General features: G+C 42.2%; 1 protein-coding gene across 1 annotated transcript in view; it reads right to left on the bottom strand.

The window, feature by feature from the left end:
* ppm1j (protein phosphatase, Mg2+/Mn2+ dependent, 1J) overlaps positions 1–12,996 on the bottom strand; it is a 23,804-nt gene extending 10,808 nt beyond the window's left edge. The window contains exons 1-2 of the mRNA XM_083771348.1: positions 12,636–12,996; positions 1,652–1,766 (exon numbers count right to left, since the gene is read on the bottom strand). Of these exons, the coding sequence (XP_083627474.1) occupies positions 1,652–1,766; positions 12,636–12,892 (372 nt within the window). The 5' untranslated portion in view covers positions 12,893–12,996. The remainder of the gene's footprint in view (positions 1–1,651; positions 1,767–12,635) is intronic.
* Between the last annotated feature and the right edge of the window lie 1,133 nt (positions 12,997–14,129).

Below are 14,129 nucleotides of genomic sequence, written 5' to 3'. Positions count from 1 at the left end.
TTTTGTTTTTTTTAGTGTGTGGACCATGGTGACATTGATCAATTCTTGATAAAAACACTTCTACTATATTATTTAGGCCCCCACAATCTAAAGCTATGTTTCTATGTCAGTGGTTCTTCGATTAAAAGAAAATAGCAGACCTACAATCTCGTAGCGCGACACTCGGTGGCACGCTATGAGCTTGTAGATCTGCTATTTTTCAATAGCTAAAGCATACCATAATGCTAACACCAAAATGGGTTCCCGCCCCAAAATGGGTTAAGGCAACCAGCCGGTTCCACGTGCTGCACAAGGTGCCCTTTTTTTCACTTGAGCACCTGCCCCTCTAAATGTCTGTGCACGCCACTGGAGGTCGGGGTTCAATCCCTGGCCGGGTCATACCAAAGACTGTAAAAATGGGACCCAATGCCTCCCCGCTTGGCACTCAGCATCAAAAGGGTTGGATTGGGGGGGGTCAAATCTACTAATCAAATGATTCCCGAGCGCGGCACGGCTGCGGCTCACCGCTCCCAAGAGACGGGTCAAATGCGGATAACAAATTTCACTGCGGTAACGGTGTGTGACAAACCGTATGACTTTGACTTTGCTACAGGCTTATACAAATAGCACAAAGTGTGATGCCACAGGATATTCACCATGTGGCTTATGTTTGGCAGAGAGGCCTGACTGCCTGCTGACTTGTGCTTGGGAACCTCTGCAGACGGCATTGAGGATTATAAGTGCCATACCTGCTATGTGGCTACGCTAGAAGAGGACCTGTAAAGCCTACATGCTTTCATGTAGTCGAATCGAGACTCCCTTGATTGATTAGTTATACTATATTCGACTAAGAAGAGTTTCTTCGCAGAAGTCTGGGTTGTAATTCATGCCTCACACACGACCACCCTTCTCCTGAACTGCTTGAGTGATAAGTGAAGATATTATTTGGCCGGTATCAGGTATCCAACTGCAACAGAGGTTTGAGTGCTCCATTTTATTTTGTTTTATTTTGTTATGCTGGCTTAGATAGGATGTTTAAGGGTTTTTTCTCATTTTGAATACACTTGAAAATGTGAAATTGATTCTGTGTTAATAAATGGATAACTTTTATTTAATTGTATTCAATTTAAGTCTAAATGTATATCTGGATGTTTTGTCTAATTGCTTAAATAAGGATCTCTTAAGAAAGGTTTAGAAAGGTTAATAATAATAATAATAATAATAATACATAAAATGTGCCAAATCTGTAATGTTGCTGTAGTGTGCTGGCTATTTTCTCACTCTCGTAACGTACTGAAGGAGACAGTTGAAATCTCATTTATACTGTATGCAGATTGGAGATTTTTGAATATTCCACATAGGACAACTACAGTAAGGACAATCGATCAAAACCAAATGGAATTGTTGGGTATTGTTACACGTTATGCAATAATTGTATAGGGAGCTAGGAGGCTACAAATGTAATGCATTTGAGCATTTGAAAAAAAGATGAGCCCCAAACTAACCAACTGATTCAAGCTAAGAGTTTAATCACAGTATGATGGCTTCAGGATTTACTCTGACTCTAAGCAGGCATGCTGCTGCTACAGTAGATTTTTTTGTAACTATTTATATTTTTTGGCGCATACAAAGGGGCAATACTGCAGTCCCAGTGGTGCTGTCCATCTCTTACCCCACTGTCTTCCAGCAAGGTGGAGTTGCGATGTTTGCCACTTGGCTTCTTCACAAAAAGCTTCTCACAAGAGGCCTGGTCCTCATTCAGCATGCTCTTCCCTGCGTTGATCACCCTGATGGAGGGAGAGAGAGGACAGAGAGAACCGGTAAAGATCATGATGGATGATGTTTGCAAACACAATTACAGAGGTGCACATCGACACATCAACACACTTCCACATTTTCTCGATTTGGACACCAACACAATTTAATTGGGCTGTATTTTTGCGTGTATTAAATACCAGGTCTTATTACTTAACTTAACTCAATGCTCTTTGGCCACTCAGAATAGCCAAATGGCATTGATCGCCTCCAGGTCTTAAGTTAAGTAATTAGACCCGGTACTTAAGACACGCAAAATACAGCCCTTGCAAGTGTGCAAAATGCGGAAGTGCTAACTCGCCTGAATCGATTCCTGAAACCTCAGCTGCGTGCTCTTTTGCCTGTGCTACATCACATGCACGGGCAAACGAGCTGCCCACCTGCAATTCCAGCTTTGGCCAGTAGAGCAGTCTGCCATCTGTCGTCTACATCTGACCTCAAACCCTTAAATCTCCATATAGGGAGCTGACCTGTTCTGACATTCCATATCTTGATATGACCTCATCAAACCCTGTACAGTGTACACTCAAGACACGCTCCATATATGGCCAGTACAGAATTCATTCCATATGTCGATCTGACCCCCCCATGCCAAAGTGCCAGCACTCGCCCAGCAGTATGCCACCTTCCGTCACCCAGGTGGATGGGTGCACACGACCTCGAGGTCGCTTCTCGCCATCAGGGCGTCTTACTGATAATAATATCAGTTGCGCGCAAGTACTGCTACTAACTAATGTCTATTACAACTGCTGTTCTAAATCCTTTAGACCCATACAGTATACAATACATACATACATGGGGACCACACAGGAATTTTCCTACATACCATACATACGCAGCCGACCACAGTACTTGTACTAGTAATAATAATATCATTTTTGGGGTTTTTTTGGAAGGGGGATAGATTGAGTTTGAGGGAGAGGCAATTGGAAGGCACAAACCATTTGAAGTGGCAGGTTATTGGCTACAATTCCAGTAATTGATTTGTTTATAGGCAATAGGCAAATAAGAGCTCACCATTGATGCATGCTTATGCATCATTATATTTTGGTCCAGATTACTTTTCCTTTGGTGTGGATAAAACACATTTGGGGGCAGGGCCCCAAAACTCCCTCTATGCAGGGAAAGAAAGAGAACCTGTGTATATATGGGTTATTATAGCCTATACACAGCCGATACAGTATTGCTCTTAACACTGAGGATGTTACTGTGTAGTTATTCGGAAGACAGATTTAGCTAACAGGGGGAGAGACAGAAATGTAGTCGGACACAGAGCAAGATAGATGCGCGCACAGAGTTCAGGGAGGATACCGTCATCATGTCCCAGAGGAAAGTTGCAGAATGGATTAAGTGTATTCATTATGAGCTGCTTCCCAGTGGAGGCTAATGGCTTTACCGTAATGCATGGCTTCATGTTTTAACAGCATGTGAGTGCTTTAGTACAGTGCTATTTATTCACTGAAGGCAGCACCAGTGCAGAACAGTGACCCCTTTGATATCTATGCATTAGTTCATGGACCCCCATCTGATACGCTTTTTAATTATCTGCGACCCCCAATATACACTGTAAAATCAGTTAATTTAAAGGGATATTTCACTTTCAAACATGTTTGGGGTCATTTTAACGTCTACTCAGGCTTTTGTGAGGGCACCAGACAGGTTTAAAGTTACTTTATTCAGTATTAAGATATTTGATATTCATTTCATGAGGCACGCCCCTTTCCCCATTGTCCTTGGTTCTGCTGACTGATAGGCTATTGTCCTAATGTGTTTTTTTCAAAAGTTTGGTGTAAATTAGGAAGATAAAATAAACAAATAAAATACAAAATAATTCAGTATTGCGGTATTATTCTTACGAGGGCAGTATGAGTCACCAGAACCAAGGACGGGTGTTTGGACCAAATGGATCTGTCCATTAGCTTCCATTTATACACACTCAAAGTTATATACCCTGCATTAGGGCCCATTTGGTTCCTAAATATGCTAACTATAACTATATTAGCTGGGGACTCCCTGGAACCCCTCAAAGGACCCCTGGAGGTCCTGCATACTATGCAACAGCATAATAGGGCCTGGAAAAGTGCATGTATTTATATGTTTACTTTACATACATGACTTAAAGGGACAGTTGTGCAGCAGTGTGTGGACCCCATGCTGGCATATTACATAACATTTTCATTTTCAATTACAGATTAGCTAGATTACGCTGCGGTATCATACATTCTTCTCAATAGTCCATAGCCCCAGAAACATTTATGTACATAATAGTAATTTTACTGTTAATGTTGGGAGAGAGGGAAAGAAAGATATAACACAGAGAGAGAGAGAGAGAGAGAGAGAGAGAGAGAGAGAGAGAGAGAGAGAGAGAGAGAGAGAGAGAGAGAGAGAGAGAGAGAGAGAAAGAAAGAGAGAGAGAGAGAGAGAGAGAGAGAGAGAGAGAGAGAGAGGAACATAAAGAGACAGACGTGCTGGAGAAATGTAGTGGTGGGAGGGGTGTACCAGTACCACTTTCTTTGCAGAATGGGGAACAACTGACTGGGATGGAAATAGTGTCTTCTAAACCACTGTTTCCCAAACAGTGACTTAATTAAAAAAAAATATATATATATATATATATATATATATATATATATATATTTTTTTTTTTTTTTTGTAAATGAGTGATAAAATAAGAAGTATAGTGAAAGCACGAAGCGATGCGTTGTGCACTTCTTTTCCATTCGTTTGGGTCCACGGGTTAAACGTCTAATCTCTCTTTTGGCTCTCACTGGGAAACCACTGTTCTAAACAATGACTAAACGCCGGAATGGGCCAGAACCTGGATTGTGTAATAAAACTAACTGAGGACCAAGCAGACACTGCTGAGGAAGTGGAAGAATACAGCCATTACTGTACTTCATCACAGCTCCTCTGCTCCCTGCGCATTAAGGAAAATGGTCCCAATGCTGCCCAGATGTTCTCATATCAGCTGTACTCTAATGAAGGAGGGAAATACATCTGCTGTCGAAATCTGGGTTATAGAAATCTCAGTAATAACTTCAAAGGGTTCATGACTCTGCCAATGTCATATCTTGTAATGCGCTAGCTGCTTCCATTAGGGACTAATGATAGGGAAGAATTTAAAGTTGCCCGGTTGTGCTGTCTAAACATCTTGCCAAGGCCACAGTGTTTTCAGGAAGGAGAAACAACTTTTCAGAAACATTGGAATATGATTACAGACAGCAGTTTATGTCAGCACTGTGTTTTGGCTCAGTCTTCTTTTAAAAAGAAATCCTGAACCAACTTGAATCTTTTTTATCTGTGTCATGCAGTGTTTTGTAAGGGCTCACTTTAAAGTCTGGGGCACTAACGTTATGGTATTCTTTTCTCTCTTTTGTTTTTGAGCGGTGCACACAGCTCCAATAAAGGGTTGTGTGTGTCCCTATGTCTGTCTGCTTAGAGTACAACCTATCGACCCCTACAGATGACACACACACACACACACACACACACACACACACACACACACACACACACACACACACACACACAGTACACACACATACACACACACAGCCTGCACCGCTCCGTTCACACGGGTGTGATTTTGGTATTTTTTAAACGCTAAAATGCCAGAAAACAGGCATAAAAAGAACCTTATTCAATGTATCTGCTGGTGTAAGTAACACTGGGCTCACTTCCTTCCTGGACTACAATTCCCATAATGCTTTGGTGCACTGTACCTCCTTGTGAATAGGGGGAGGGCTGTCTTACTGAGACAACATGTAGTCCAGGAAGTAAGTGAGCCCATGCAGTGTCCATGACGCTTCCCCGTTTTTACTACCCGGTTTCGCACCTTGGTTTTGCACTAGTGAGAGGAGGGAGGGGCTGCCCGCCGCAGTCAGCGCACACAGAAGTCAAAGCAACGGCTGTGGATGGAACGTGAACTTGTGAATCACAACGTGTTGAAAGAAACAACAAAAATAAAAACTTTGACGAAAACAGAAGCCCAACACGAGGAAGCCCAACACGAGGATAAACCAGTTTGCTAATTCACAACTAGTCTACTACTACTACTACTTTGGTGTTGAAACTTCAAATTTCTCGAACTATTATAAACTTTCACGACAGTAGCCTACAAATATGCAACGGCTATACTAAATTATACTAATTGGTTAGTAGCATATTAAGTTATGGAATGTACACTAACTCGTTTACCTCAGAGAATGTTTTCATTCTGGATAAAACCATAAAATGGTCTATCTAATGGAATAAATTGATGATCAAATGCAGGAGTTTTGAGTTTGACGATTCAACTAACTGTAACTAGGGCCGTCAGCTTCCCCCTAGCGGCTAATAGAACTAGATGTGTGCTCATTGCTCACTGTTCACTGTCACTCCCAATAAGATATCAACACGAACATAGTACGATAAACACACGGTCAAAAACGGTTTGGCTCTCTCTCGTCAATCATTAACACCTGTGATTAATTGGGATTAAATTAAGCCTGACTTTAATTACTAATACTATACACCGTTTTTTGTTTATTTCCCTTCTAAACTCATCAACATATCTCCATAATACGAGAACAGAGCTTTTGTGTTACATGGTGTTTTGAAAGTGCTCACGTGTCATGAAAGAGCTATAATTGAACACACCGTGTGTGCACAATGTTGGAGGAGGATGTGATTCTGTGACCAGACCATGTCAGATGTCTTTGTTTCAGTCAGATGTTACTGAAACTTGTGACATTCGTCATGTCTAGTAACAAAGAGTTCTTCTGTGTTAGATCTCTCCTACAGTACGGCACGCAAGAACCCTTTCAAAGAGGAAGTTTACTGTTCCAGTTAATTCTCGATTTTTGTGGCCTGCAGACATAATGATGAAACTCCATGAAACTTTCTTACATAATATTTCCAAAATATACAGTAAAAAAATACAAAAAAACAAAAAACAAAACTGCAATACAGAGATTATAATTAAGAAACATTTTAAGTTTCTTAATTATATACATATATATTTTTTTAATTAAGAGTTCTTCTCAAAGGAAACTATTTGATTTGTTTAGATTTTTTGTCAAAGAAATGTATTTGAATTTTATGGAAGACAGAAGACAGAAGGCATTCCAACTGAACATATGTGGATGGCCCAAATAATGTCACTGTTACCCCTGGAGAGGCTCACATATGAAATGCAGAATTAAGGCAGACGTATTCTAACAGTACGTTTTAACAGCGGGCGACAGCCAGACGAATTTTCCGGAAGTGCATTATTTGTCAACGGGACCCGGCAACTACTGGCGATAGAGGCGCTATAGCAGGTGAACAGGCGATGGTCGAAAAGTGGGCGGAGGAACGTCGGCCGAAAATATACAAATAATTCATCTTTTGGGCGACGTCGCCTGGCGATAGTGGGCGATTGGGCGATAGCCAATGAAATTCAAGCGATGCTCGCCGTTAAAAGGTTCAAACGTACTGTTAGAGGTATGCACCCCTCTTTTGGACTAGGAAGAGAGCAGTTGATTCTGACCGCTTCATCATCTTTACCCTGACTGTTATTTATCATGTAAGGACAGCCCACCCTCACTTGCACACACATACACAGGGGGCACAAGTCCCACTGTTCCCCCATTTCGCAAGCTCTTACCACTCGGAAAATACCTTTTACTTTCAGTTGTTTATTTTCCTTGTTTCATTGTTTTTGTTTTTTTTTATAGTTTTTTAAGTGTCACAAACATTGTACACTGTCTTCTAGTAAGTCTGGTGTTGTTCCTTAATGTCAGAAAACCCTCAAAATAAATGATACAAAATTGCATAACAGTCAAAGTGGGACAGTGGCCATTTTGAAGATGCGCGAGCATCCACTTGCACTTGATGGGCTGAATTCAAAGCCTCAGGTATCTCCAAATCAGCGCAATGAATGTTGTTTTTGGTGAAAATTGTGATACGCGCGATAAAATCATGGCAATGCGCCCTAGATAGATTATCTCCAGGCATCTCCAGAGTGAACTGAATGAGAGTAGGAGAAATTGTGCTCATCAAACAAAAGTGAATCAGAGGTTGAATGACGCAAGGCCAGGTAAGCGCTGACAGATGGCCAACTGCTGTAGGCCTCCTAATTCACAAAACCTTTTAATCTGTAACATGGCGAACATGAAATAATTTGTCATGTGATTGTCTGTGTCTCACTGTCTTTTCCTATATTCTAAATGATTACAAGTATTTGTTTCTTTTCGGAACGGCAGGATAAAAAAGTCACGACGTGCATCACAAGCAGGTCTGTACCTACTGTATACAGTATGTTAGATGATCGAGCTGTGTGAGCCACTGTAGAACACGATGCAACATAGGTTACAGTAAACCGTCATTTGGTTTCACAAAGCAGAATTGCTACAGTGGATTGATGCAAATCACGTGGTGAGACCTGACAAAATCACTACTACCAAATGTAATGGAATTAGTCATTGGACAATGACAATGTCTGTTTTCAACCACAATGCAATTGCAAGCACTGCAGTCTTTCCGAATAAAGTTGAATAACGGTAATAATTCATTGACTATCTGACTATAGAACCGTACCAGAGGAGCATATACACACAGCACAGTTCCATGGGGGGTAAAATTAGTTTTATGCTTTATTTCAGATACTGTAGGAGTGTAGAGAAACAGGAAAGCAAGGGGAGAGATGTGCGAGACAAGACAGGACAGGGGTTGGATTGAAACTCAGCTCCTCGCGCTCACAAGGAGCATATGATCTGTAACTAACTGGCTGAGCCACCTGGGACCCACCCCAGAGGTCAGGAATATTTTAATTACATTTTCCAATTTGCATCAGGGCACTACATTCCATGTAATATGCTCTAAATAGCTTGGGAGAGTCTTTAGCAAGAGCCTCTGCTCCTCAATGTATACACTACACAAACGCTCACGCACGCACGCACTTGCGCGCGCACGCACACGCACACACACACACACACACACACACACACACACACACACACACACACACACACACACACACACACACACACACACACACACACACACACACAATTTCTTGCAATACTAATACTACAATATCGGGGCCCGGGGCAGTAAGTTCACTCTGAACTACCAAGGTAAGTATAGTGGCTTTCCATGGGCAGCAGCTGGCACTAATTGGTATCCAAGTGTTCACATTTCCACAGTAAACTGGACTGTGGCCAGCAGAGTGGCCTTTAACTGTATGCCATCCATCTCCACCGTGTTAGGTCACCATTGTTCCTACTCATTAATGCATAAATAAGGCAACTCTTAACTATAAGGAGATTTGAGTGTTTGTTTGGGGACCTCGAGGTGTACAGCCTATAGTCTTGGTAAAGAAAACCTCAAACAAATGTTGGTGCTTTGATAATACATTTTGATTATATGTGGGTATATTTCAATTCGTGACATTTTATATTCCATTTACAGGGTTCAGTAGGTGTGATGTTTTGTGAGGAGGAGCTGGGGCGCTGCATGGAGTCAGTAAAGTGTAGGGTTTTAAGAGGGACAAGTCAACTGTTAGCCTAATTTATCCTCTGTATTTCCAGAGCCTGCAGGTCCCTTTCCTGGGTTTAACCACGGAGTGCCTGTGGTTATTCAATGGGAGCCTTGAGTATATTGAATGAGTAGGTTTTTGTATTTGGTGTATTTAATACATTTTTGCTATATATTTTGTATAATGTAATGAATTTGTATTGAGAGGTAGGGTAACCAACCAGATGCAGATGCTGTTTTTTGCCACTGCGGGATTTTACCAGATTGTTTGTTGGGCCATGTGCCATATAGGACATATTGTACTTATTGGACATTAAATAATACTAGTGCATGGTTTGTATTGTATTTGCTGTGATTACTTTAATTACTTTATATACTTCATTTGCTTTTGTGTCTTTGTATTGTTTTGATTGGTTTATTTGCTGTGTATGTTTAGTTTGTAGGCCCTGACGCCTTCACGCTAACCTGCCCTTGGGGCTCATTCACACTTTTAGGATCATAATTTCACAATAACAGCTTTTCCTTTCTGTATTTGAACAAGGAAAACAACCGCACACTGTATTCAAATGCAATCCTTTCTGTATTTAAAATTGAATATAATTTCTTGACATGTTGAATGAACTTGACACTTTTTCAGCGAGCTGGTTCTGTTCATTCTGAAGTCATACCAAATTGGGGAACCATACCTTGTTCAGTTGCCCAGCATATACAGTATATGGTTAATTAATGCTATGGTTAATGTGATTGTATAGGATCCCTCACTCCTATTTGTGAGGGTGGCGTAGTCATTTAAAAATATAGCCCTGCTACACACAGTAAAATCCTCAATGTCAAATTAGAAACCAAATGGACCTGTAATGCGCAATACCTACGCGGTCAGGCTTATAGGCTTGGCTCAGGGAAGAGGACGCCCCTGCCATGCATAGTCCACCATGGGCACCGTTAGAGGTGTGACAAAGAAAGCAGGAGGACCATCCTTCTGTATGAAATAATAGTCGGGACTACTGGAGTTCAGAGAAAAAGTTGTGAGACAGTCAATCCGAAGTTCGGATTTGTAGTTACAGTACCTTTCTGAAGAAAAGTTTGGACGTCAAAAGAAGTGTGTATTGTGCTTTAAAGCTTAAGGGTCCATTTGGTTGCACATCACTCTCAGAGTAATGAATGGATACATTGTATTTCTTACCGTGTAGTGTGTACTAGTTACTTGCATTACAGTTGCAGTACATTTGTATTATTATTACAAAACATACACAGCTCTGTATACATTTCAGCCATTTGAAAATGGCCAATCTACCAACGCACTTGTAGATCTGCTATCTTAATTTTGAATATCGGACATTCACTTGGAACCGAGTATTTATATACTGCAGTATAGGCCTATTGATTATTTTACTTAAGTTATAAGTAAAAAAAAAAAAAAATCCACTACTGCTATTAAATGCTGCAGAATGCACAATGTATCACCGATGACAGTGTGCAAAGGTTGAACAGAACTGCCAGATTAACTGCAATTTCCTCGCGCCCTCACTCTGTCTATATGCCCTTTTGAGAAGAGGTTATACTCGTCATCACAAACCTCTCTCCTGTTCCCCTGAGCCACTGTGCATGACTCGGCCTCTTTTTTCTTTTTAGTGTCCAGACTCTCCAGAGGAGGGACAGACTGCATGCAGTGTTATAATCCACACGCTAGACTTGACTGGGCGTATTCAACCATCTCTTAACCCCCTCTGACAGAAATGGAATGCAGGGAAGTGTGCTTTTCTCCCCCCCCCCCCCCCCCCCCTCTCCTTCTTGAATTGCCCGGGCAGCCAATAAAGGTGCCACTTTGATGGGTGCTGCATTATTTGTATCAGCGAAATAATTGCAGGTGTATAATTGCGAACGCAGGTCGCATTTACTAAAAAAACCTGCATCTCCCGTCCGTCAGTTAATTAGTCACCGCCTCGTGACATCACACCTCCATATATGGTCACGCCTCGTGACATCACGCCTCCATATATGGCCATCTCCATATATGAAGATCACGACACTGACCTCATCTAACCCTGGATAGCCATACATGGAGAAGACTGGACCATCGCCTAGATCTGCATAATGTATGTAGCCGGCCAGCAACTCTACATCTGACCTCAAACCCTTAGATCTCCATATATGGAGCTGACCTGTTCTGACATTGTATTGTCAGAATCCCCACCCGTCCTTCCTGATCTGACATTCCATTATGTTGATCTGACCTCATCAAAACCTGTACGCTCAAGACACGCTCCATATATGGCCAGTGCAGAATTCTGAATTCATGACCCCCCCATGCCAAAGCGCCAGCGCTCGCCCAGCAGTCTGCCGTCTATACTCTATACCGTCACCCAGGTGGATACGTGCATGTGCTTCTTGGCCTCAGGGCGTCTTACTGGTATAGGTATGACAGAAACGGCTGTATTCCACAAGATGTGTAGCACTAGGCTATACTTCTGCAGTGCTGAAAGGTCATATACAAGTTGCAGTGAGAAATTAAGGCTGACACGTGTGCATGCGTGACGTGTGTGCGCACGCCCTCCTCTGCCCGCACGCGCGCATAGCCTACTCATGCGTATAGGCTACTTCCCAATTCCCATGCATTTGTTTGAGTGGGCGTGGATATATTGCTACTGTATTTGTGTCACTGTCAAGGATTTAGGTTGGAAGATATGGGAATTTCTACTGTCGTTATAAAGCAATTCATAACAAAATGATAACTATAACTAGTAGGCCCTACCTATAATGTATAAAACAATGTTATCGTATACCTATCAGAATAGCCTCACAGAACATTTGCATTTCCTGCTTTCACTTTTGATTGTGTTTCCTCAATGAAATGAGACGGGAATAAATATGAAGCGTTACATATTATATTAGACAGTTGTCACAGTTCTATATGAGACGGTTATACATCGCCATTGACTTCACTGCCTGTGCACGGACCAGGTGGGCGTTGCGTAATAGGCTAATACAATAATACGGAAGGTAATTTATTTTGTGCAGCAGAAAGGGCGATATTTCGCCATCACTGATCACTGGAGTGAGGCTACTGCAGTGCACAAGGGGCTGCTGAGTTCTGACTGAAGCCTGCGAAATGTGCTGATTTACAAGCCCACAATTCGCATGGCGATGTGACGCGCTGTGGGCTTGCAGATTGGCTATTTGTCCGTCGCACAAATTATTGAAATTAAGCACGGGGCTGCAGCAAAATATTGCCCACACAGAACACATTCAACGGGGCCACCGATGATCGACGAATGCACATTTAAATGCCTCACACAATTCTGCGCGTTTTTGGCAACTGCGTAAAATGTGATCCAGCCACTCACTCTGCATATCCCGTACGCCAGGGCAGACGGCTGTCTCTCTTCAGCGTGAGCACCGGCCGTGATGCGTGCTCGGTCGAATACTGAAGGAGCTCCGGGGTGAGGTCCAGGAAGTCCGGTCGACCGTAGGGAAACCGCGGGGGAAGACCTCCGTCGTGTCCGCAGTTGTTCTGCCCGTTACCTGAGTGGTGGTGGTGGTGGCCGTGGGGCATCATCCCCCCCACCAGAGTGGTCATCGCATTTTTTACCTTGCTTATCATTGCCTTTATCTAGAAATAAAAGGGAGAGAAAAAATATATATACATCCAGCCAGGGTGGGAAATACTATAGACGGATATTTATTACCAACAAAAAGAGCCAGCGACGAAGATCATTTCAGGAAGCGATCGTTGCCCCGCGGCCATGTGACGTTACTCTACAGTCTACACAGACACCGTGTGTGTTTTCCTCGTTCGAGAAAAAAAAATCCCTCTACTGCATCATGCAATAACGTTTATTATAAACCGCGAGTAGGCTATCCCACAGCTAGAAGGCAGGGCTTCCGAAGGCTTTTACTAGGGTGATGATTGCACGCACTGCACACTGACACAGCCTGCATGAACAGAACAGACCGTCACTTCAAATAATGCAGCCACTCCAGCCTGAGCGTCAATGTTGAGCTTTACATTCTAGATTAACCTGAATACTAGAGCCTGCTCTGTCTCAGAGATTGTAGATATAGGAAGTTAATTTCGCCATAATGATAACGAGGAACATGCAATTGGCAATTATAGCCGAAATTAGTAGTAGGGCGATCGTGACAAATCATAGAAAGCTGTCTTTTTTATGCTGTGCATTAAAACCTACCTGTGCCAAAAGGTGTGCGTGTGCAGTGCTATAGTGCATACAGGGCCCCTTTTCCACCGGTTGGTTCCCAATGGGAACCGGTTCAGTTCTTTTTGGTTTTTAGTCCATGAGCCAGAGCTCCAAAATTGAAACGTTAACTATGAATTGAGTGGGCAAAAACCATACCTATATTATATTGTTATCACCGTGAAACTTCCCCAATTGAGTACTTACATGAAGACAATGATCTATTGTATTCAAAAAACATTTTTACATTTACATTTCTAAATATGCAAATGAGGCATTATGTAGGAAAATATGCAAAATAATCGAAAATATGAAAAAGCTACTACTGTGGAAGGGTTATCATGTATTAATTTACTTGTATTGATCCTATAAACAATTTAATATAGGGTATAGTTTGCCCACCAATTTTGGAGCTCTGGCTCATGGACTAAAAACCAAAAAGAACTGAACCGGTTCCCATTGGGAACCAACCGGTGGAAAAGGGGGCACAGTGTGTGTGTGTGTGTGTGTGTGTGTGTGTGTGTGTGTGTGTGTGTGTGTGTGTGTGTGTGTGTGTGTGTGTGCGTGTGTGCGTGTGTGTGCGCACGCGCCCTCTGTAAGTGAACAGGATATCTGCTGCATGGACAATACTTGACAATAAGCCTA

This window comes from Protomyctophum parallelum (assembly GCF_964188405.1).
Source record: "Protomyctophum parallelum genome assembly, chromosome: 8".
NCBI classification, from domain to species: domain Eukaryota; kingdom Metazoa; phylum Chordata; class Actinopteri; order Myctophiformes; family Myctophidae; genus Protomyctophum; species Protomyctophum parallelum.
This window is presented reverse-complemented; position numbering and strand designations above follow the sequence as displayed.